Source organism: Drosophila mojavensis, unplaced genomic scaffold (genome assembly GCF_018153725.1).
Source record: "Drosophila mojavensis isolate 15081-1352.22 unplaced genomic scaffold, ASM1815372v1 contig_136, whole genome shotgun sequence".
NCBI lineage: Eukaryota > Metazoa > Arthropoda > Insecta > Diptera > Drosophilidae > Drosophila > Drosophila mojavensis.
This window is the reverse complement of record NW_025318667.1, coordinates 12,112,726-12,139,667: the sequence shown is the minus strand read 5'-3', so window position 1 is coordinate 12,139,667 and position 26,942 is coordinate 12,112,726. Positions and strand designations below refer to the sequence as shown.

General features: G+C 39.7%; 1 protein-coding gene and 1 long non-coding RNA gene across 4 annotated transcripts in view; one reads left to right on the top strand and one right to left on the bottom strand.

Moving 5' to 3' along the window:
- LOC6585290 (GAS2-like protein pickled eggs) overlaps nucleotides 1–26,942 on the bottom strand; it is a 79,245-nt gene that overhangs the window by 26,459 nt on the left and 25,844 nt on the right. For both annotated transcript variants that reach the window (XM_044011724.1, XM_044011723.1), the window contains exons 3-4: nucleotides 25,847–25,911; nucleotides 10,287–10,820 (exon numbers count right to left, since the gene is read on the bottom strand). In XM_044011724.1, coding sequence (XP_043867659.1) covers nucleotides 10,287–10,454 — 168 coding nt within the window. In that variant the 5' untranslated portion in view covers nucleotides 10,455–10,820; nucleotides 25,847–25,911. The remainder of the gene's footprint in view (nucleotides 1–10,286; nucleotides 10,821–25,846; nucleotides 25,912–26,942) is intronic.
- On the top strand, nucleotides 220–3,777 carry LOC26528268. 2 transcript variants are annotated; one of them, XR_006356552.1, is made up of 5 exons: nucleotides 220–521; nucleotides 637–746; nucleotides 1,002–2,259; nucleotides 2,321–2,525; nucleotides 2,580–3,777. It is a non-coding gene; the product is annotated as an uncharacterized LOC26528268 (long non-coding RNA). The 2 variants fall into 2 exon arrangements; XR_001449015.3 differs by having other exon boundaries at nucleotides 1,002–2,252; nucleotides 2,580–3,775.

Sequence of the window (26,942 nt, the reverse complement as noted above, 5' to 3'; positions counted from 1 at the left end):
AAACTGTTGTTTATTGTAACTGTTATAAGCGACACACCGACACACACACACACACATGCGCATACACGCGGAGTCAGTGTGACATCGTACCGGCCTATGGCTACGTGCAGTCCATCAATGAGACGCATCCAAATGCGTGGGAAACGGCGCCGGCCTTGCTTTGAAGTTTAGCTTGAAAGGCGATTTTTTTTTTCAAAGGCAGCAGCAACTGTGCACACTCATCGCACACACACACACGCGCACTCACATAAATTGCACGGATGCGGGCTAGTGAAAGCTGCTGACAAGTGTGACCCTGCCTAGCGCATTGCGCATTCGATGTTCGTATGCACGCTCACGCACTCACGCACGCAAGCGCACGACCGATTTATGTATGTGCATGCAGTGTGACCCTGCTATGTGCCAGCAATTAAAACCAAAACAAATCGAAAAACGAACAATCAAAACAAAAGCGCGCTAGAACGTTCGCGGCAAATAAGGCTAAATAACATAATTATAGCAATTAATGAACCCGCAACGTGGTATGTATATACATACATATATAAATATATATGTATATGCATGTACATGCATATGTGTGGTTAACTAATGTGTATAATAATAATTGGTGTGTTGCAATATCTGTGAAATTCTTAGCTGTCAATGCCAAATGTAACAGACGAAAGCCAATATACAGTGCGCCAATTAAGTCTTCGTACAGCAACAATTCGTTTCTTGAGGAACCCATAAAGCAGATACATACATAGGTAAAAGAAATCATCGGGCATGAATGAATATATTCAAATTAATTTATTAATTAATCTAATTTAACTTTAGCTGAAGAAAAAGTTTAATTTTTGATTTTTTTGTGTCTTATTGCTGCTACAACTAAAAGCTCATGGAAAAGTAAGCTTTTAACTGTATATATTCAGCATGTCAACCAGCAATATACCCACATTTACTCTACGTACAGGGCATAACCAAAAACAAATTTACTCATATTTACTTAACTTTTCGCATAGATCCAAGTCAACATGCCCGTTTACCCATGGATCTATGTATGTACATACATATGTCAATATACCCGCTTACACATGGCGCACAGTGTATTCTGAATCATCGGCAACAACAATTGGCGCATTTCGTAGGCGACGCTCAACGACTTTTGGACTTCCTTTTTTGTGGGGCGGCCGCCACATGATTGTCGCCATTGAGACTGCACGACAACGGCAACGGCAACGTGACGCATGAGCATGGGGCAGCAATAAAGGCGGCAACAACAACAACAACAACAACAGCAGCAACAGCAGCAGCCGCAACAGCAACAATAACAACTGCAACTGCAACTGCATCACGCTGACAGCTAGTTGTAGGGGGTGACGCTCTTTAACCTTTAGAAATCGCCTCCACTCCACTCCACTCCACCCCATCCCACCTCTCCCAGAGGCATTGCGCCTTTGCATTGGTTTTGGTCTATTTTGGACTCGGCGACAAATATAGAGCGCAATCCCTAAGACGAATGACCGTTAATGGAGACATTTGTGTGGCTGCCATGCCAGAGTGGGGGGGGGGGGGGTTGAGGCTTCAGCTATTTATAGCTCCCACACACTCACACACATACGCGCAGCTAGCGACGATCTTGATCTTAGGCAGCGGCACATGCCACAAGCAGCGATTCCGCTCTATAACAATGGCCCACAGTGAACAATGGCTAAAACGAATAAAAAACAACAACAACAACAAAAAGCCAAAACAAAAGCGAATTTTCAGTGGCACAGAGGCGGCCACTTACAAGAACTTTAACACGCCAGAGTTCAAATTAGTCAGCAGACACTCCATAAATCAGACAACGGAAAACAATCATAAAGAGCCGCTGCTGCTGCTCTCTGGACCTGAGTGGACCAATAGCCAGACAGTCAACCAGGCAGGCAGCCAGGCAGCCAGGCAGCCAGCCAGGCAGCTGGCTTCAGCAACTGGACAAGCGGGTTGCGTTTGGCCGCCCGCTGCTTGAGAGTGCTCTGGGTGGAGGCATTAGCATACAATTTGTGTGGCAACTTGTTGTTGTCGTGCCATTGTCAGCAATAAATAATAAAATTGCATTGCAATGCACTTTGCCAGGCGGATAAATTGCCAGCCACTAAATCGCCAAAGCAATGAATCAGACTAACTTCGGCTGTGGATAGGATCGATGGGAAGAAAAGCAAATATAAGAATGAGATGAAGACTCTTTGAGCGTTTTTCCCATTTACTTTGCAATGATGATTGCCAAGCGGGTAAATGGTGAAGCTGTGAAGTATTAGATCAATATCTAAACATAATTAAGCACCTTTCTATATTCCAGATTTACTTTGCGATCAACTGTGATGTTTGCCAGGCAGATAAATGCTTAAGAAGCTGCAGCAAACATAAAGAAGAAGGGTAGAATGGCAGAATGGTTGTTCCTCTATTACTTGACCTCGCATTATAATTATTTACCACTTCAGAGTCGACTATATTCCAGAATCACTTTGCAAGGCACTTTGCCAGGCGGATAAAAGGCGGCTATGGTAAGCAAATGTAAGATACGAAATTTGGTCACACGTCTCATGTAACTTTTTCAGGCTATTTCCAATGCATACGCGAGTCTTGTAAGCCATGTTTATAGGGTGGCATGGACATAAGAAATAATACGAAATAAATAAAAAATAGTTGCCATGCTTTGGCGACTGTTTGCTGCTGTTGCTCAGTGTCGTACAAATTGCACCGTTAATAAAGTCAAAATCGGATTGGACACGCCTCGGCCGACGCCTGGCCCCAACTGGAGTCCAAGTGGAGCTCAGCTGCGCGCCCATTGCGAAGCAGTTGGTCCATTCCGCGCACAGATGCAGTTGGATATTTGATCTGTTGACCAAAAAACAAAAACAAAAAAAAAAAAAAAAAAAAAAAAATGCCAAACAATAAATTGGCACTAATGAATTTGATTCATTTCGATTTGCCTTCGGCCATAACTAAATCAACATTTCGGATCTCTATCTCTAGCTCCAGCTCTATCTGTATCTCAGGCTGCATATGTATCTGTATCTCAGCTGACAGTTGTCATAAGGCACAAGTGACCCATATGTGTCAGACGGTAGGCAAAGGCGTGCCAGTTACTGGAGGATAGAAAACCACGTAAGAACATTACCAAAGAGCTTATCCGACTACACAGCACCCGCTCACGTCCATTGGTAGAGCAGATCAAGAGAACTTGCTAATGCCAGCCCCAAAGCAGTCTCACATACCAGCGAAGCCAATATGCTCTTCTCATTGGAGCGTGAGCGAGTATTAAAAACATAACTATGTGCATATCTTGATAAATTGTACAAAACTGCGAATTGTAGCTACAAGCTCGTTCGCTAGATCTATCAAATTGAACAAGTCAACAATTTGGAATGTGCCGAAAGCACTACAAAAATATGTCCTTCAAATAGATCAGAAAAATAATAATAAATGCAAAATACTTTAATACAAGCTGTACATAAATTACGCTTTTGATTTGATTAGATTAGTTAGTTTATTAAATTAAATGCGCTCAAGCCGAATATTATTCAAACTATGATAATGAGAGTTATGTAATATAGATGAGAGATATTGATGAAGTAAGAGTGGAACATATAATATGTATAGTAAAAGTAATATCTGTATGTAGTTAATATTAAATCATCTTATATAAAATAAAATTCTTAGAGTAGTATAAGAATGATACGTATTTTTGATCAGATACTTTTCTGGGGTCTATACGAATATACAAATAAATCATAGAGCCAATACTCTATATATATAACATATATATTCCAATTTTTTTTAATCTAAATTCAGATATGACATGATAATGTACATTCAAGCCCAACATTGCGAAATAGATCTTTTCCTATAAGTAAAGCCTCACAAATGAGATACAAATCAATTGTTCAGACAGCTGAATACTGATTAGAGGGTAACTATGAATTGAGTATACTGAAGTCCATTAAAGCGACGATTCATTCAAGTTTCTCTTATGTAAATATTATCAATAAGATCGATCTTAAAGATCTACAACATGAGGGTTCTAAGAAACTGTTTATGCATGCGAATGAATGGACTTAAAATATTGTATATGCTCAGCAAGCGATATGTTCTAGTTGTAATTCAAATATACATAGACACACATATATACATATACATACTTATGTACACTTAGGATCAATGATCAACTGGAATTGCATTGTGCCACGTCCAGACAGTGAGCTGCGAAAAATTTCCCAATAACTTTTTGGCCACTTGGTATGCATGTCAAAGCCAATAAATGTGGAAGGCAAAGACAAGAGCCAAGAGCCAAGAGTCGACAGACAAGAGAGGTGGCGTCCAGAGCACTGTCCGGGTCTCAATTAAGAAGCCAACGACCGAAGTTGGACTATTAAATTGAATGGACTCACGAAGTGTTGAGCCCAACAAGTCACGAACAACAAATGCGATCGACTGATCAGCCGACCGATCAAGAATCACAATTCTCAGCTAATATCAAATATCCAAATCACATTTTTTTTTTGCTCTCTCTCTCTCTCTCTCTCTCTCTCTCTCTCTTTTTATACATTTATTTATGTCCAGCGACAATTTATTATATAATTTAATATCGAATAGTGTTGTACAACGTGGACTATTTTCAAGTTATCAATAAATGTTATCTAAGATTAAAAACAGCTCAATTCTCTCAATTAAATAAACCATATCGAACATTTAATTGCAGCTGACAAAGAATTTCTATTCCATTTCAGTTACAAAAGTCCCAATCTAACGATATTGATAAATCGATAAACAATTATTCTCAAAGCTCTATTTCGAATAGAATTTAAACTATTTCGGCTTAGATCTGAGAGACAATTCTGAGTGTTGACTTGCACATAGAGTTGTGCTTTATTCATTTATTGGTTCATCGATTTGTCTGCGCTTATTCGATTTGTGGTGCGGAAATCAACTGGCGGCCAGCTAATTGAGCCTCCAGTCGTAACTTTCTTAGACAATAATTGGAACTGGGCAAGCAATGCATTCATTAACTGCCCAGCGTTCAATGCAGTGTGCTCTAATCGTAGCAATTGGGGAGCAGGGACTGGGGCTGTGGCTGTGGCATGGTCTTCTATCAGCAATAATTGGCAGTGCGAGTGTTTGGCCAATTAAAAGCAGTCGTCGGCTTTATCAAATTCAATTAGTTGACTCGAGAAATCGCTGACGGCAGGCTGGCCCCAAAAAATAAATAGAAGATAAACTATGGCACTTAAAAAAGAAGACAGAAATTGGGATTGTAACCAGGCCGAAGCATGGATACCCTAGCTGACAGCAGCTCTAAATGTAGATGTATCTGGAATTTGGAATTAATTTTAAAGCTGCATGTAATTTAAGTATTTGTATCTGTAATTCTAAAAATATTTGTATCTAACTGTATCTGTATCTGTATGTGGAACTGTTTCTGTATCTGTATCTGTATCTGTATCTGTATCTATATCTATATCTATATCTATATCTGTATCTGTATCTGTATCTGTATTTGTATCTGTATCTGTATCTGTATCTGTATCTGTATCTGTATCTGTATCTGTATCTGTATCTGTATCTGTATCTGTATCTGTATCTGTATCTGTATCTGTATCTGTATCTGTATCTGTATCTGTATCTGTATCTGTATCTGTATCTGTATCTGTATCTGTATCTGTATCTGTATCTGTATCTGTATCTGTATCTGTATCTGTATCTGTATCTGTATCTGTATCTGTATCTGTATCTGTATCTGTATCTGTATCTGTATCTGTATCTGTATCTGTATCTGTATCTGTATCTGTATCTGTATCTAATATCTAATATCTGTATCTGTACCTGTATCTTCTGCCTGTAATTATATCTATATATTCAAATATTATAATATATGTGTCATCTTAATCGGATCTTGTCTCAAAACGATATTTCTTTAGCTCTCATATGACTATGAACATAGGAATGTTCCGTCGATCCGCTAACTTTGGCTCGAGTTGCGCGATCTTCAGATCTTCGTCTTCAGTCTTCAGTCGATGCTATTCTTCCGTGTTTTAATGTTTTCCTTGCGCTGCTAATGATGATAATCGCTGTGATCTTTGCAGTGAGATAGATTTGTATCTGCGATCTGTCTTTTGTTGGCTAGTTGTGCGTTAATTGCAGCACAGCTGCGGCACATCATAATATATCTGCCAGCCATTAATTAGCCAGATACAAATGTATCTATGTATCTCCTTTTGCACGTGGATCGTTAGACAATTCGCTAATGATCGCCGCTAACGACCTGACTACGCTAATTGGCAATGCTCAGAACTAAAATGAAGCCCGCCCAGATACAAATGAATCTGAATATGAATATATATACATATATATGTACGGCAATGCATATATATACATGAGAGTATATACATATATACATATGTATTTTATATAGATATTTATACAAACTCCCGCCTTGATGAAGACATGCAACATATAGCTCCTGCTGCTGCTGCTGCTGCCGCCTGATTTTTCATTCAAGTAAAACGCATCCACGGGATACAAAACGCATCCACAAGATACAAAGTATCTGCGTTTGCTGCCACGTCGTGTCGTGAGTTTCAATTAAAGTTCCATTAACGCTTCGCGACACACACAATTATCAAAAATTAAATTTATGCTTATGACATTTCCGGCAGCAGCGGCAGCCGCCCTCCCCGCACCACCACGCCCCGCCAATCCAGCCGCCCTCTCATTGCATCTCTTGACATGCAAAATCGAAATGCCACGCTCGTGTCTCTCGGACTGGATAAATAAATATATAGAGTTATGCATGCTGCTCATTTTGTGTATTTAAAGACAGCCCGTCCGCAGATCAAAGCAACTTTATGATTATATGCTCCACGCATATCCATCACCATATGCAGCTGATATAATTTACCCCAGCACCCGTATCCGTGCGTCTCCCAGACACCCCCAACAAAAAAGGCCAAAGAACAAGGCGTGGTCTATGGAGTTCGCTCTGTTTCTTTTCCATACATCCACTAAAGAGACAGACAGACAGACAGAAACTGACTGCTGTGACACCATGAAGTATAACGGTATCTATTGAAAATACCTGTAATACCTTGTAGATGTAGACAGAAACAGATTTCTATACAGATTATATATATGTATGTAGCTAGATATGCTCACGCATTTCCTGATATATAAACATATATTTGATTTCGATTATACAAAACTCGTAAATCCTCACGTAAGTGCTTAAAATCGATATATATCGATGTCAGCATAGTTTGGCTGCAAGTCTGTGAAAACTTCTTGGTACGCATTCAAGTGTTTGCCTTCAAATACCCTGTACTTTTGGATGTTTATATAAAATATGCACGAGAGAAATGTTGTTAGTAATGACGCTGGATGAGCTATATCAATATGTGATATATGCATTTGTATAATATATACCAGTATATAACGGGTAAAAACACTCAGTTGATCATATTATTTATACATAAATAATATTAAATATACTTTCTTCTATTTTATTGCATTACATAAATAATATTTAATATATTTTCTTCTATTTTATTGCATCTTTTTTTATTATTACATAAATTCATCTTTCATTTTGCGGTATTTCCTCCCTAAAATTGATAGCTAGTTACAGCACAAGTGCGATACATCGATACATTTGCATTGATCAGGCCCAACTAATCTAGGCATCTTGCCATCTACAGGGTATCCGCTAGTCAGTCAGGCACGCGCCTAGAGCACTCTCACTTGCTGCTTTCAGCAAGCGAGCCGCCAACAATGCGGCACAGCGGGAGAGCCCACAAGATGCCGCGTGCCCGATATGAATTTCTGTTGCAGGAATTCAGCCTTAGCGCAGCTTTGCACTGCATTCAGTTGGTCTTCGCAGCAGCAAGCAAGCAACAATAACAACAACAACAACAACAGCAACAACAGAGACAACACAGGCAACACAGGCAAGACAAATTGTCTACGCGTTGAGGTCTTGGCTATTGGCCTCCAGCGTGACGTCGTCGGCGCTGCACAGAGGCTGGCGCCAGTAGCCGCGGGCAGCGCCACTCAGCGCCCATAATCACAACAAGCATGGCAATGGCACAAACCACACACATGCACACACGCACACCCTGGCAATGGGCAGAGGTTTATGGCATGCGCCACGTAACCGAAACCGAAACCAAAACCAAAACAGGCAACGGCAACGCATCGGTAATTAAAAGTGGCATAATGGAATTTGCTGCAGTCAAAAAAGTGCAAGAGAGCGAGAGAGAGAGAGAGAGAGAGAGAGAGAGGGGGGGGAGAGGGTGAGGGTGAGCAAGGCAGATGGTATGCGAGAGAGAGAGAGAAATACATATATGAGCTATAGGCCAGGAAGCACAGCCAAAGAATTAAACAAATGCAGTTCGAGTTCAAGTCTGGACTAGGAAATTTTGTCAAGTTCCTATAATATCTATGTAATATGATGTATAATATATCATTTACCAAATATAAAGAATCCACAAATTGATAATTTGAAAAACAGTTACTTAAGATTGCTATGCTAATCTTATCAATGCTAATCTAATCAATGAACAACAGTTATTAAACTAAGGCTTAGCTTAACATAAGCTTTAACATGAGCTTTTCAAATAATATAACAAAAATATTTTATATAAGCAGAACATATTTCTATTAGCTTACAAGGAGTCGAGTAAACCACATTGCAAACTCAACAATAAAGACGAACTGAATTGTAAATTTACAATTAAATTCGCAACTTTTTAACATGAGCTTTACAAACTGAAATTCTAAAAAAAAAAAACAATAAAGGTTGAGCTGATTACACAGCCATAAAAATTTGTAATTAACAAGCAGGTACTTAACATGAACTTAACAAGCAAATAATTTCAAGTGCTTTTAAAGCAGTCAAGCAGAAGGTTTCTGAGTTCAACTTGAGCAGAATACAAATTTGTAATAATAAATTCTCACTAAGCTAATTAAAGTCTAGATGCTGATTAGTTCGCTCAACAGCAGATGCATCAGAATTTATGCTAAGGATAAAAGCAGACGATAAAAGTTGCTCCAGTTTGGCATGGCTGGAGCTAAGGGCGACATGCATTATGGATGCTTCAGCTATTTTAAGTAGCTGGCTGGCTGAGGCCCTAGCCGATGGCTTCGATAAGGCTGAGGTTGAATGGCCACAAAAACAAAAAGCCATAAACTGGAGCAAGTGAAACAGAAACTTAGCTCTGGCCACTTCACAGGTCCAGGCCCAGGCCCAGGCCCAGGCACACAGCAGAGGAATGCTAACATTTTAAGCACTCACAAAACACATTTGCATTCAGGCACAACGAACGCGGGTAACCTCAGCTGCAAACGGTGCCTCTTTAGGTGTGTGAGTGCAGGTGAGTGTGTGTGTGTGTGTGTGTGAGTGTGACTTAGTACGGAGTTTTGACTCAACTTAGGTTAATGCCAGGATATGTCCGTACCGAGTAGACAAGCAACTCTAGCGTGCGCCAGTGGTGCAGCGGTGCAGTGGTGCATGCCCATCATAACTACAGCTACCCACTGACTGACTGGCCTATAAAACGCTAGCCCCAAATGCATCCGTGAATTCGTAAATCGCTTGCGCTTTTAACACCTAAGCAAACAAACATCAATGAAGCGCTGCAGAGGCAAATGTGAATTTTTCTTTTATGAGCTTCGGAGTCGGAGGAGCCCGTAGCCGTAACCGGGAGTCAAAAACTCCGAGCAGGTGGCGGCATCATCTGCGTGAAATGTGTGTGCCAGAGCTTTTCACATTTCACATTTTTGTTTATGCATCGAATGGTCGAATGGAACAGCTGCGGGCCATAAAAACAATATCGAGAAATGTGAAATGTGAAATAAGCAAAGGTAGGGGCCACACTACCTGGCACCCGGCCACGCCCACACAGCACAACAGCTTTGAAGTGAACGCTAATCAAGTACTAGCCCCGGCTGGCTGCCAGAGTTCATGTTGCTCGAGACAAATGTCAACTGCATGCTAAAACCAAAAGCTGGCAACTCTATAAATGTAGCAACTACTCGCTAAATATAAATATGCACATTTGACAGGCAGCTGCACTTGGCGCAATAATTAATTCAATTGAAGCGCGGCGAAAAGTTCGAGCCACAAGCTAATACAGTTTTACTGCTCTTGATGTGGTTTGAGACTTAATGTCAACTGCATGTTAATTAACAGACAGTTAAATTAACAGCTGCATGTATATTAGCACTTGCTTAACTGCAAGTTAGAGTGCTTGTTAAATTTAAAATGAGCTTACCTTGCAGAGCGCCACGCCCGTATCCAGGCGATCCATAAAATTCTCCGCCTTAATTTCCAGCTCCGGATAGAGGGTGCTCAGCCATTCGGCCAGATCCTCCTTCATCGCCTCCAGGTACTCTTCACTGGACTTGAATGGCCTGTACGGCCGCGCCTCGAGCATTGCCATGGCGCCCAAGGTTTAATCGATCGTTTTATTGAATCTCTCGATTCTCAACTCGTTCTATTCGTATTTGTATTCGTTTCTCTTCTACGCGTTTTTCAACACCGTTTCAGCTTGCAGGGGGAAAATGGGTTTCAATTTGTAACTAATTGTCGTGCATGGACTTAACACGCTCTTCACTTAGCGTTGGCCCAACACCGGCGAGTCGTGCATTGTCTCGTTCGTTTGGATAAGAGAGAGAGTATCGTTACTAGATCTCCCACTCCCACTCCCACCCTCTTTCTCCCTCTCTCTCTCTCTCTCGTTGTTCCCCTCCCTCTGTTTGTCTCTCAGTTAAAACTTTCACTCGTTATTTCTGAAGTTTTTAAAGTTCTGCAAAGAGAGTCGAAAGAAAAGATATCATTAATTAAACGTCGACATATTTTAATCTTACAGTAAGTTAAAGCATATCGGGTGTTTCATTCACGCATTCCTCTTGCGAAATATTCGGGAGTGTAGTATAAGGTGTAAATGAAGTAGAGTGAAAAAATTTAAATAAAATCAAAATAAAATAGTTAACTGTTTCATTCCAGCGTTCCACGTTAGAGCAAAAATAGAAGTGTGAAGTGGGAGAACAAATTTAGTGACCAACTGTTCCATTCTCGCTAGATCTCTACCCTTTGGGCCATACATTTCCCACTAAAGCCAATACAAATGTGTTTCATTCCAGCATTTTATTCTCTATTGAACCATTCAAATATGTATGAAAAGTCTGGCACAGGTCATCAAGGAAAATGGTTACTGTGAGTGTTTCATTCCCGCATTCCATTTACCAGTATGCATATGAAACAGATATTAAAATTAATGAATGCAGATAAACGAATTGCAATTGAAACAATATGTAAGAGTCGTAACAGTCGAACAGCCAGAACGTGAATAAATGAATAAATGAGCGAGCGCTAAAAGGCATTTCGCGTGAACATTCTTGTCGAAAGTGAAAAGCGGAACATGCCTGCATAACAACTGCATATAACTAATGAACTCCACGTTCAGGAATCTGATTAAGATATAAAAAAAAAAATAAAGAAATAAATTTAAAAAAAAAAAAACCCTCGCACACTCAAGCGAGATCAAGTGGTATCATAAATTTCAATATGTGCATTTCCCATTAAATCTGCATTCCAAATGCATATTTGCTTTTAATGGATTGTCACAATTCGCCAGCTAGCTGCCACATGCAGCAGCAGCAGCAGCAGCAGCAGCAGCAAAGGCAACAGCAACAGCAACAGCAGCAGCAGCAGCAGCAATATATTGCCGCCCCCTGCCTACCTGTCCCGCTCTGGCTGTGCCAAATGAATGAATGTGGATTGAACGAGCGGCGTAAATTTACGACTATGGAACTGCAGCTGACATAATTGTGGGATACACAACCACAATAGCAACAGCAGCAACAATAAAAGCACCAGCAGCAGCAACAACAACACAAGCAACAAAATAAACAGCAGCAGCTACATCAATAGCAAAAGCACGCAGCAGTAGAAGAAGCAGCAACAACAAAAAGAACCGTAGCAGCAGCAAGAGCAAAGGCACGCAGCATCAGCAGCAGAAGCAGCAAGAGCAACAGCAACGGAAACAGCGGCAGCAGCAACAACAAAATCAGCTGCAACAACAAGAACAACAGCAGCAATATCTACAGCAGCGAGAGCAGCAGCAACAACAGCAATATCACGCAGCCTTATCAGCAGCGCTGCAGCAGCAATATCAACAGCAGCAAGCAGCCACAGCGCTAGCAGAATCAAAAGCTACAGCAACAAGAGAAGCAGCAGAAAACCAACAGCAGCAGCAACAGCAACAGGAGGAACAACAGCAGCAACTGCAACAGCAGTAACAGCAACAGCAACAAGAACAGCATTAACAGGAGCAACTGCAGCAACAACAAGAGGAGCAGCAGCAACAGCAATAGGAGCTGCAACAGCAGAAGCAGCAACAGGAGGAACAACAACAGCAGCAACAGCAATAGCGGCGGCTGCAACTGCAACAGCAGCAACAGTACAGGAGCAACTGCAGCAGGAACAGCAGCAGCCACAGCAGGAACAGCAACAGCAGCAGGAGCAGCAGCAATAGCGGCTGCAACAACAACAGCAGCAGTAACTGTAACTGCAACAGCATCAGCAGCAACAGTAACAGGAGCAACTGCAGCAGGAACAGCGGCAGCAACAGCAGCAGGAACAGCAGCAACTACGAGCAGCAGTAATATGAGCACCAACAACAGCAATTGTAGCAGCATCAGCTACCACATCGGAAGCAACAGCAATGGCGACAGCAGCAACAGCAATAGCTACAGCATTGCGTAGCAATTGTTGCCGCAACAATGGGAACAACAAGAGCAGAATAAATAGCAATATCAATAGCAATATCTTGAACAGCAGAAAAACTTGAAACTACAACATCAACTGCAGCAGCAGCAACAACAATGAATAGCAACAGCAGCAGCAGCAATGGAGCAACAGCAACCTCATATAAATAAAATCAATAAATAAGACAGAGAGGTATATATATATATATAGCTATATATTATTATTATATATACATATATAATTTATATTACTCTTTGGCGCCAGTTTAATAGCATTGCCAACAGCAATGGCCACAGCAGCGGCCAGGGGAAGGGGAACGGGCAGGTATGGTATGGTATGGTATGGTATGGCATGGCATGGCTGGCATCAGCCAACTACATAACATGAGTCGCATCTCGCATGCCCCTTGACACCGCCCCCTAGCTCAAGCCACTAGCCCTGCCCCACCTGACCGGCCGGCCAGCGGGCAGAGCTAATTAGCGGTAAAGCTCAATTGAACTGTGAACTTCAGACTGCGAGCGCGAGCTGCAAGAGGTTTGTGGCAGGCGAAGATTAATGTGGCAGCCGCAGCAACGTCCGTCGCTTGCTTGGCCGCCGCTAAATGTCTCGTTCGCTTAAAAGCAAATCCCGAATTAACCAAGGCTAATCCAGCCATAAAACTTATCGCTTATCTATTTATCAAATTGCAGTTGTTGTTGTTGTTGCTGCTGTCGGTGCTGCTGCTGTCGGTGTTGCTGCTGTCGCTGTTGTTGCATAAGCTGTTGCAATTTGCACGAAGCATGCGAATTCAATCATTATGCCGACCTTGCCGCTGCCGTAGAACCCATTGAAGTTCGTGACATCGTTTTGACTACAGTGAACCCTCCGTAAGCTTGATTGTCAGTTTGCGATTTTCTCAATCTTGCTCAATTAATCAAATCATTTAAATATTTATTTGATCGCTCCACAAGTTTTGTTTAGCTAACTTAACATATTTCATAATTTCATTTAGCTTATCTCATACTCATGTACTTTAAAGATAGATTTAAACATAGGTTGTTGTGGTTGTATATTGTAGCTTATAGCTTACCCCAAATCTCTCTCAAGTAAATCAGCTACACCAAAGAAAAGTTATAGGCTTTATTATGTTTTATACGATATCTCTCATTTGGTATACATATAAAAAGTCATATAAACTTGAGGAAATATGGGATACTATCTACCTTACATTTTGCATATTATACAAAGTCGGTTTTACTTTATACCATACATAAATATCATACCTATAGCATAACTGTTGTACATTATAAGGGACCATATATATAAGAGATTGTATCAATGATTTGGCTGCTGCTCAAACCAAATATTTCACATTTTACGCTTTATACCTCAGCTACCTATAAGCGAATCTTCTTATACCACATATCTTACTCCATATACCAAATATTATATTTATGATAGCAACACTCTTGCACTTCTGTACTTTATGGCCGATCTCTAATATTTTATACCAATTCTTATAACTTTATACCAATTTTTTTTATACTTTTGACTAAATATGCTACATTAGGATATTGACTGTCTTATACTTAACTCTTAAAACTTTTATGAAATATCGTATGCCTTATAGCTTACTTTTTGTGCCTCATACGAAAACTTAAACTTAAACTCATACCAAGACTTAATATATGTACAAGTCTCTCATTTTGCATCGTATACTTTACACATTATATCATAATCCATATTGAATAACTGACAATATGGGTTATTTTATACCTTATACGTGGAGGCCTCCCTATTTCATTATTTTACAACGGATCTCGTATGCAAAGCTTCAGCTTTCTTTTAAACAATAACGAACGCAACTTTCTCGCAGGAAAAAAGAAACTCAATTCGAGTCAAATAATAATAAAATTGAAAACCTTAAGAACCTCGCTGCCAGGCAATTCCAATTACGTAATATTCAGCCCATATTTGTTGATAAATTCGTAATGCTATCTATAAATCTGTGATTCTATGTGTCTAACTTACAGTTTACAATTCTATGCAACGAATATACTCGTCTTTCACTTGCTGAACGAGTATACAAAAGAAAAAAAACTCAATTCAACAAAAGAAAAACAATCGCATATGCAATCGCATTTCGGATTCGGTTTTTGGCTTTAACTTTTCGTACTCTTTTCTGGTTTTATTTGTTTTTATTTGTTTTCTTGTATTTTTTCGCTATTGCCATTTATATAACGTCACAACGTGGTCTTAATTAGGCTCCAGCTTTAGCCCCTTTACTTAGCTCACGGCTCGCATTAAAAACAAGCAAAACTTAATACGACGAACAATAAACGAAAGCTAAATAAGTGCTATATATACATATGTATAAGTATATATGTATATGTATATATGGCGAAGACATCGAAGTCCAGATACACTAGCCCAGCATAGCGACTCATAGGGATGCTGCGGGTGCTATATATATATATATATATATATATATATATATATATATATATAGTAGATCTGTTCAAACAGTATCAGGATTTTCTATTCATAAATTTCTGTCTCCTTTAAAGCAATCCTCATTAGATTTACACTTGTGCTCATGATTCTTCCAATTCGCGAAAATCCTTCAAAAGGTTTTTTCTGTTGACCTTCTTCAACTCCTAATTCGATAAATGTTTCTTTTTTTTTTTTTTTTGGTATGGAAAACTCTTTAGTATTCCATAATAAAAATGTCTAATATATAATATATAATTAGCTCTTATTAGCCTGTACCCTCTCCCTGTCCTCTCTATCTATGTAAAAAATCGTTAGCTATTTCATAAAATATATAAGAAGTATCTCAATTAATCTATATATTCTGTCTATTCGGTGTATCCATAATTCCATTTTTCTTATTTATTTTATTTTTTCTCCAATATTGCTCAATCCTTGGCTGAACCCATTTTGTACTTCAATGAGCACTAAAGTGAGATTTAGAATGGATACAGTTGGGTGTTGAGCTAAACGGGTCACAATCGAATGAACGAGTCATCGAGTCTGCAGGTCTTACACAATAGAGCCACAGATAGTATTTAATGACGTTACGTGGGTTTTTCTTTTGCTGAATATTGCTCAATTAGCGCTCATTGATTGGTGGGCTAGGTGGGCAGATTAACCGTTTGGCGTAAGTTAGTTATTTGTTGTTGGCGTTTTGTGCAACATTTGATTGGAAATTGTAGCAAAACAATGCGCCCCGGGGCTTTGCAGTGTTTTTGGGTGGTACGATGTGATGAGCTCTCGCATTGGGGGTTGTGTAAATTTGCGTAGCTCAATCGAACGATCGATCGATCGCACGAATGAATGAATGAATGAATGATTGTGCGTGTATATAGTATACATACACACATATATCAACATTGATCGATCGTATCGATCAAATAGTTCCGACTGCCACGCCCCCCCACTGAGTTCGTTTGAATGGAATATGCAAATTTGCGCATATTAATATTGATTTGCATGTATTTCGCTTTGTTCGCCTCTTTCTCCGACTACTAAAATTCCATTTGGATTTCGAGTCTCGAATTTCGAATTTCGAATTTGCGTATATCTTCTCTGTTTCATTTGTTGTTTAAATGATTAGCGGTATTTCTGAAAGTGAATTTTAATTAAAAAATCCCAAATTGTGCATAGGATGCACCCATCACACACTCGCAATCGCAATCGCAATCGCCATCGCCATAGCAATTCACATGCTTATAAGGTCACTCGACAGTTAACCGTCCCAAAAAAAAAAAAAAAAAAAACACAAAGTACGAGTGTGAAAGTCAATAGTAACTGACTAGTAAATACCCTGAGCATAAATTGGCAGACCTCAAATAGTTTCAATTGTAATATTTCAGTCAGCTTAGGCTAGGCATTTGAAAACCCAACATTTTTAGACGTATTTCAAAATATATTACTATTAAAATTCAGGTCTTACATGAATTTAACTAAGAAATCGACGCGGAATTGTAGAAATTTCCCTTAATGCCATTGAATGCGGGGAGCCAAAGATTATGCAAAGATATATTTTTTGATAATGACAGTTGAGAAGCTAAATTACTCTGCTGCTTTACTACTCCACTCTAAAAAGTGGATTCGATTTTCCCAAAGAAAAAAACGTATAATATCGTTTCAATCCTGATTCAATGTGTCAGCAATCAATATACCCTGTTTTAGCATCGTTCATGAGTTAAGGGTATTCAAACTTGTCTGGTAATTGAATTTCGTTTGTTTTTCTTTCTTTTGTTTTACCATTTTTTGGCAAATCGCAATTTGAATTTGTCTTACGGATTTCGAAATTCGAAATTCGCAACTTTAGTCACTTCAACTTCGACTTGTGCATAGAAGAATCGATTCATTGGCTAACCAACACCAACTTTCTTTCGCAAGCGAGCAACTGCTCAGATGATGATATAGTGTATTATCCTTAGTTGGACTATAACTATTAATATCCGATGATTTGCTACTTCAGTTCGAAATGTATTTTTATTTAGTTGGTTTCAACTCTTATAATTTATTTTTGGAATATTCCGAATGAGATCTTAATACGAACTATAACTGTTTGCGGAGCTTTGCTGAAAGGTATCTCACTGTTTTCTCTCTCTCTTTCTCTCTCTCTCTCTCTCACTTTGTCACTTGCGAAGAGTTCATATAGTAGCGGTCTCTGTTTCAAACTGAATCGAATAACCATATCAAATAGCTAAGATAGGAAACATCGTTCAAGGAAATAAAGTATCTTATACAAAAGCTTGTTCTGTTTCTAATTTTCAGATAGCATTTCAATTCATTTGCTATGTGCGCAAAAACTTCGATTAGAAAAAAACATATGGCACAGCTGATATTTGCATTTTGTAATTTTAGTATATAAATTTTATAAATTTTAATAACTGTATTATGTAAAGAAGTCTAAATGCGAGTGCCTGACTAGAATATACCCTGAGTTCGGAATATAACGTATCGAAAATACTAGGAATCACAAAATAGTCTTCAGTTTTTGTGATATTCCAGCCACGTATAAAAAACCAAAAGAATCGATTATTATCGATAATTATGAAATAAGAGTTATCGTATTAATTAAATTATCGGCTATTATCGATAATAAGGACATGATGATGACATATTGTATGTGGAAAAAGTACTTATAATTTCAGATCTTTAGACTGTATTTCGCTTGCTAGATAGCAATACAAGCAAACGGATATAGATCCCTTCAGATCATTGTCCTGTTCAAGAAGATGTATATTTATAATTTATACGATCTGTCACGCCTACTTGCAGAGCATGAAAAATGAAATGAAGTTGCATCTCGAGTCGTACACATTAAATGATACCTAAGCAATTGCTCTAATAGATTTGTTAGGTTTTCAATTTCGATTTCAATTTCCATTTGCAGAGCTCATGTTTTCTTTGTGTGTGTGTGTGTGTGTTTCTCAGTTTATGATAGTCTCTGTTTTCAGTTTGGTAACAATTTATTGAACGGTTTCTTTCATTATCACTCGAATCGCGTCGAGTCGCTGATAGCTGTTTCTGCTTCTTTCTTTCTTTTACGAAATTGGTGGTGTGCATGTACGAGTGGCTCTCCGTCCGTGGCTCGCTGTCTGTGGATAGGTGCTTCAACATGCCGTTAAGTGTGAATTGCCAAATGACAGCCAAAAGTGCAACAATGCTAACAACACTAACAACAACAACAAAAGTCACTTTCGAGCACTGCTTGAAAAAAAAAAAAATTGTAACAGCAAAAAAAAAAATTATAATTGTTGACGCTTTCAATTAACAATTGCCGTTTGATAAATGAGACAGCTTGTTGCAATGCCTTACTATATAGTTAATTGCTGCTGTTGCTGTTGTTGTTGTTGTTGTTGTAGCTGTTGTTGTTGATGTTGGGTCACACACTCACTCACAGTTGTTGCTTTCGTTGTTGCACAATATCTAGCGATTGGTGTGCGGCATTGCGGGCGTTGTTAGCTGATGTGAACTTGATCTCACCTGCCAGCAGATTCGAAAGGGTTCAAGCACTTCTTGGGCGCTTCAACTAGGCATCGATCGATATCGATAGCCATATCGATTACCATATCGATTGCCCGAGCCACAAGTGATACGGTTATATCAATGTTGCCAGCGCCCTGGCCACTCCACCTCCTCCCGCTCGCCTCGCTGTGTGCCACATGTGGCATGAATTTGTAGCGTTTGTTGCACTTCGCAGCTGTCACATTTCAGTGTCGAGGTTTCTTTCATTTCTGTTGTTGTTGTTGTTGCTGTTGTTGTTGCTTCTTCTATTCATCTATAGATTGCAACGTTTGAAGTTGCGCTGCAGGCGATGCGGCAAATGGGGCAGACGACATCCAGGGACCATGATTTTGACAGAGCTCTCTATATACACATAGCTGCATATATTTATATCCGTGTGTGTGTGTGTGTGTGTCTGTGCAACATGAGTGCCATTTGTGAGTGCGGGAATCAATGCTACAACAAGAGCAACAACAGCCGCACTCAAGTGCAAGAGTTATTTTCACAAGTTATTATCTATCCATTTATCCATTGAGCCAACAGCACAACAGGCACTTCACATGCAACAGCTCAACACCCTATATAGACAACCCCCCCCCCCCTCCCCCACCGTCTGTCCCCCTCGGCAAACACCCTTTTGCAGCGAGCCCCTCGCCACCTACAAGGCCCAGCAACATTGTCTGGCATTTAAAGCCCTGTGATGGATGCGTTCGCAGCGCGTCGCGGCTGTTGCTCATTTTGTATACCCTGCAAAAGGGGCCACCAGAAGTGGGCCGTGCTTAATCATGACAGAGCTGTGCAATGCTTGTAGTATTACATAGATGGATGACAACTTCTGTTTGTCTAGCTTTTGATTAATTGCTCTATTTGTATAGATTAAATATGATGATGCATGATCTAATATGATATTTTATGATCTATATTTTTGGATGGAATTTTAGTATACAGATATAGATCAAAGATCTGTATATAGATATTATATCGACAGTACATATATTTATAATATTGTAAATTATATATAATACATATAAAGATATTATGTGGAGAATATATATATTTATGATCTACTATATGGATAGATAGATTAGGTCAATTTTTTTTGGAATGTAAATATATATCAGATATAGATAGACAATATATAGGTATAGATATATATATAGTTTTCCAAATAAAACTATATTTAAATATATTAAATATTTGATCGATATAAATATACTATATAAATATACTAAATATAGTATAAATTTTTAGAAATGTTTCTCAAGATTCATAGAGAAAAGAGTTTCATAGCAGCTGAATTCTGATGGTAAAATCCTGATATCAGCACATTACAGGGTATTTGCTAGTTTAGCTCAACCTGAGTTGTGTAGGCTTTTTTCATATTTTCTTTGCATCGGCTTAGTTGCACTCGCACTCCCTCTCTCCATCACTTTCTCTCTCTCTCTCTTTCTTTCGCTGACTCTCTGCGTCTCTCTCTCTCTCTCTCTCTCTTTCGCTCCGTGTGTGTGGCTTTTGTTCGTGCTGCATTTCCATATGTGCAGCAATGGCATTGTCATCGCCAACGTCATCATCATCAACACGATGACTGTCATCGTCATCATCATTGTTGCCATAAATGTTGCCACTTGATTTTTCTTCATTTTTTTTTTTAGGGTAAATGCACTGAACGCGCCCAGTCAAGGAAAATCAATAGAGAGCCACATCCATCCACAGCGGCCAAGCGGCGCCGTCTTAGACAAAGGATTCCGACTAGCTGCCGCTTGCCCCACCCAATCACCCACCGTCTCACTCACTCACTTTGCTGCAGCTCCTTTTCCGGGCAGGCACTGGTCATTGGCCATGAGCCACATTGAGTCAGCAGCAACTAATAACCGTAGCTGGTAGGGCGTGGGGTGCGGGGCTGGGGTGATGGTGACAACAGCGCTGAGTAACAGGACGACGACCTTGGCTAAGAACTAAGAACTACATTAGTGGGCGTGGCTGAGTCACAGCATGTGTGTGTTGCATGCAACAGTCACACTCATTCATAGACTATATATATACTTATATTCATCTAATGTGCCCCAAGCTGTGCCCAAAATCCGATTTTAACCTTGTTTGTTGCTTCGTTTTTTGTTTTCTATAAACAAACCAAATAGAAATAAAAACTCAGTTGGGCAATACGAAACATGAGAACAACAACAATTCGCAGGCATGTGAGTGTGTGTGTGTGCAACAACAACAACAACAACAACAGACAGCGACAAGTTAAGAATTCGAAACAAGAAACGCAACTTAAGCTGCGTAGGTTTCTTAAGTAACTTCAAATGTTTTGATTAGACTTTAAACGACAACAACAACAACAACAACAGCAACGGCAACAACAAAAAAGCTGTGAATGCCAAATGGCAGACCAACTCGAACTCGCAGTCGAACTCACGAGTCGAAGTCCAAACACCCAAAGTCGAAACTCGAAGTCGAAGTCGAAGTCGAAGTCGAACTCATTTGCGCAGTCGCAGCCGCTGCCCGTTGAGTGTGGGTTGCCTCAACTTCTTGCGGAGAGACAGAGAGACAGAAAGAGACAGAAAGAGAGAGAGAGAGAGAGACGGTACGAATGGAGCATCGAGACATATGGTGACAAGGAGACAAGAGATCTGAGAACTGCGCACAACAAACCCAAAATTATAAATAAAAAAACTCCCGCCGTCCGTATTGTTTGTTTCTTTCTTAAAGAAGAAACCGAACAATATTTGCTCTAACCCAAAGGCCATGATACACTGTAAACAATTTCCAACTGACAATGAATGATGACAGTTGAAACTGGAACTGAACTAGTTCCCAATCGATTCACAGCTCCAATTCAGTTTCTCCCTTTGAGTGTATCTGTACCTGTATTTGTATCTGTATCTGTATCTGTATCTGTATCTGTATCTGTATCTGTATCTGTATCTGTATCTGTATCTGTATCTGTATCTGTATCTGTATCTGTTTCTGTATCGGTATTTGTATCTGTATTTGTATCTGTATCTGTATCTGTATCTGTATCTGTATTTGTATCTGTATCTGTATCTGTATCTGTATCTGTATCTGTATCTGTATCTGTATCTGTATCTGTATCTGTATCTGTATCTGTATCTGTATCGGTATTTGTATCTGTATCTGTATCTGTATCTGTATCTGTATCTGTATCTGTATCTGTATCTGTATCTGTATCTGTATCTGTATCTGTATCTGTATCTGTATCTGTATCTGTATCTGTATCTGTATCTGTATCTGTATCTGTATCTGTATCTGTATCTGTATCTGTATCTGTATCTGTATCTGTATCTGTATCTGTATCTGTATTTGTATCTGTATTTGTATCTGTCTAAATTTCTATGCGTTTCTATATCTGAATCTTCAACCGTATCTGCATCTATTAAGTATATCTCTATCTGCATATGTATCTGAGTCTTTTGGCTGTATCTGCGGCTCTTAGCTGTATTTGTATCTGCGTCTGTTCGCGTCTGTCTCGACTCTCTGTAACTGTCATTCGCGTTATCCGCGTGATAAATAATCGACTCGCTGCTTGGGTGGCAGCACTGATGTCTGGCAAAACTTGCTGTAGCCTTTTCAGAAATAAAATATATGCATGCCGAATAAGCCGAATAGCGAATACTCTAAAGGACTTTAAAGTCCTTAACCATCTATATAATGTCGTAAGTAAGTAAGTCGTAAATGTTAAATATTCAATTTAGATACCTCGATAATCCTCAGCTTGCTTCTATGATTGATACTGAACAAGATTGGCTTAGAAAATGTTCTAAATTTATGCATAGAATATATAGACGACTCTTTTAATGCTGTTCAGATATATGTATAAAGTTTGCTAGGAAATCTGTATTTACTATCAGAGAAGTCAGCTTATAGACGTTACATCTTTGCTCAACAAGTTTCAATAGTCTTCCTTAGGGTATGCGAAAACAAATGCAGCTTTTTGTAGGAGTTGTTAATGTTGTTCTAAATGCTGTTGTTGTTGTTGTTGCTGTTGCCGTTTCTAACTTCTTGAAGTGGCTTTCATTAAGCATAAGCGAACGTGTAAGTGCGGACTTGACCAAAAGATAAACGAGCTTCAAGGCGGCAAACTCAAGAGTTGCTTTTGTGTTATTGTTGTTGTTGTCGCTGCTGCTGCAGTTGTTGTTATTGTTGCTGTTGCTGTTGCCGTTCTGAGCCGTATTGGCTGGAACTTGTTGTTGTTGCTGTTGTTGCTGTTGGCCGTCTCGCTCGGTCGCAGCTGCGCATCTCAAACATTGTTTCTGTAGATGAAGCTGAAGCTGAAGCTGAAGCTGAAGTTGACTCTGCTGCTGTGGCTCTTGTTGTATCTTTGTATCTGTATCTTGAGCCGTTGCTCGGCTGTGTGCGAGAGACCCGCACTTGACCTTGAACTTGTACAGGTTTACTTTTGTTTTCTTTGGCCGTTTGGCCGTCTTTGGCCGCTCTTCAACTCTTGTGCGTTGCCTTTCTTTCGCTTTTATTTATTTATTTTTTTTTTTCGTTTTCAAGCTTTGTTTTTTTTTTTTTTTTTTTTTTGTGTTTTCTGCTGTGCGCGCGAACCTAATCAGGCTTAATGCCGTTGCCGTTGCCGTTGCCACTTTATCGAAGCGGGCAGGATTATGAGCGACACCCCGGACAAACGAGACAAAAAAAAAAAAAAAAGAAAAAGCCGAAGCAGAACGCGCTGAGACGAAACGTTTCCAAGAATCCTTTTTACAGCTTTCAACTTATGCAGAAAAGCCCATTCGATACGTACTTTTAATTTATATATGCAAAGATTTATGCGATTTATGAAAATGCCAGACACACACACACACACACGCACACACACACCTGTGGGGCATTTGTATCTTTGCTCAATCTGAATTCTCGAAACGCATTCCAATTGCTGCTCCATTCTCGAGAAAAACAAACTATATTTAGCCTTGTATTTCGTTGCTTTTTCAGTCTGAACTGAATCTGAATCTAATCTCCCATTTGAATCCTCGAATTCCTTTAGATTTGCATATTTTCTTCTAAGAATTCGAGCCAACGAAAATATCTATTTTAAACACTCTTGGAGGCCAAATGCATCTATATTTCAGCTTGTCGCACGGCGACCCTTAGCGACAAATGGGTTTTCAGAGCGCAACCAAAACATGATATTAGTATAAATGGGCTAGTGTTACGGCACTGCTGGAAATGCCAAAAGAATGCATGCATATATGGATGGGATGCACACTTGCCACACGCGAAGCGTGACAATTTTCCCCTCAGCGAATACGCCTTGGGCAGAGACTAGTATCTCTGGGAGCTAGAAGCTCAGCTGATAGATGGCTGACGATGAGATAGAGATAGACGGATAGATGGATGGATGACAGCAAGAGATGAGATTGAGATAAGATCTGCAGGGCCACTGGCCAGACCTAGGCCAAGTCTGTATTGAATCTCTGGCACTGGGCACCAGCCAAAGCAATTTCAAGTGCAGACACCGATGCAGATGCAGATACAATTGTAGATGCAGATGCAGATGCAGATACAGATACAGATAGATCTTTGACAAATGACAAGGCAAAGTGTGTAACTGGAACCAGGTCCAGAGCTGTGATACAATTGCCTCATATTGTATGACAGCTTGAGCAGTGAGTCAAAGTGCCCGACTAGGAGATACCCTGTGCAGCAGTAATAATAAATCCTGCAGGATATTAGACTACTCATTATTTTACAACTTTCATGCAAAACATGAATCGACCTTAGTTAACTCAGGCGCTTAAACTCTACGACTCTCTTTCTTTAAATCGATACTTATCGGTATCGAGCAACTTAACAATTTCAAGAGCTTACCTTTGCCAGCTAATATACCCTCTCTCTAACATTTGCAGTACGTATCACAACAGAGGCTTAGACAAGAACCAACTAAGACAACTGTAACAATAATAATAATAATATAAAGCATAAAAGAAAGATAAATAGACATCAAGAGTGTGTGACAGAGACAGAGACAGCGACAGCGACAGCGACTGAACGACAGATTGAGCTTGTGTTTTGAGATCCAAGATCCGAGACTTGAGACTAGCGACTTTTGTCTGGACATGGACATGAACATAATTGGCATTTTGTTGCATTATCCACAGATCTGTTGCTCAGCTGAGCGCTGCATCAGGTGAGAGTTATGCGCTGTTGTTAATTAACCATTTACGGCCTGATTGCAGCGACAGAGATAAAGCAAACAAAACTGACACAAAGATAGACAAACAGACAGACAAACGAACAGGCGGACAAATGAACAAGTGGACAGACATTGGAGAGAAGTGTAACGAGGTCAGTTTGTATATATGTATATATCTCACTCTAAGGTGTCGCACAGGCAGGCCATAGAGATGCCTCAAAGGTTCAAAGTCAAATGCTTTGTATTATCTTAGCCCTAGGAGTTGAGTAACAAGATAAATATATATACAAATACATGTATATGTTCATATGAATTGAATTAGTTTATGATATAAAATCAACGATTTAAGCTTTGCCTAATCGATATTAAGTGTGTCGATAATATGCCAGCTATCGATAAATAATAATAGAGATAGATATATAATTGCAGTAAATTGTCATTTATTGTTATGGATTATCGGTGTTTTTAGATTAACAAGGCAACCGATTAATCGATATCTACATTAGTTATCAATGTCTTTGGCAAATCAATATTACGCCAGTTATCGATCAATAATGGTAAAGATAAATTTAATATTGAAGTACATTTTCGTTTAGTGGTAAAAGATTCATCGATAGCCACATCTAATTATCGATGTCTTTAAATTTGTCAGCCCCACAATCTTTCGATTTTACCTAGACTCGTATAAGAAAAGTTTTCATAGTCTATCGATAAACGAACGATCGATCAATTAGATTAACTATAGGAGATGAAATTGGTCTTTCAGCTATTTGCTTTGAGTTGCACTCGAAACTTATTCAAAATGCATTAGTCAAGTGCTTAGTGTTAAAAATAAATCGATAGGTTGCCAAAATCGAAATCGATAAATTCATAAGAAATTCCCTGATTTCACTACTTACATTCTTTTCGATCGCTGTGGCCGTTGCACTTGCTGCACATGTCGTTGCCACTGCTTCAAACACACCTGCAAATAAAAAAGAAAACGAATTATTGTAACTGTAATATAAATTTATATACACTTATGTATATGTATATTTCTATATGCCTTTGTCTCTCTCTTTGTATAATACAGCGAAGACATTAATATGCAACACGCACTCGACAGACGATCAATCCAATTGATGTATGGATATCAACCGGAAAACTAACTCGACTGCAACTCAAAGTGCGGCACGACTTTTGTCTTCTTCGCTTTTGCATAGGGCTAAGGAAGGCGGGCGGGTCCGAATCACGATACACATTTCAGCAGACATACGTGTGTGTGTGTATGTGTGTGTGTGTGTGTTTAGTCGTAAATACATCTGAATAAGTACATTAACAGTTGGCAGCGAAACGGGTCAATCAACTGCCCAACTGCGTTGGGTGCACACATTTCATAGCTGTCCCCCCTCATTAGTCACCCGCCGCCCCGTCTCCGGCAACTGTCGAAAAGAGCAAAAGAAACAAAACCCGGTTGGTTGGCTTCCCCCTAGCCGGCTGTAGCTGCCCACCGGTTGGCCAAGTAGATAGCACGCACGTGATCTGCGGACCGAGCACACAGCGGCGAACGTACCAAATCTGAATGAAGAATTTATGAATGGAGTTGCCTCAATGCGTGAGCGAAATGAGTCGAGTGTGTGTGTGTGTGTGTGTGCGTGTATGTGTGTTGAGTGAATTGCGTGTGCTTGACATGCTGGCTGGAGGATTCATATGGTTAGCTAGGCCAGGCTAGGCTACACTAGGCGCAATCTGCGATACAAAGATACAAATGTATCTGCGAGATACAAATGTATCTTTTTTTTATTGTAGCATGCGCACGTGCTGCAGCAGGCGCATTGTAAGACGTTTATCGTTTATCGCAGCAATCGCACAATAACACAATTTGCCGATTGCATACACAGCTCTCTCTCCCTCTCTCCCTTTCTCCTTCTCTCTCTGCCTCTCTCTCTCTCTCTCTTTCGCTGTCTATTTATGTGCGGCATGCGAAATGGCTTTGCACTTTGTGGCATGCATATA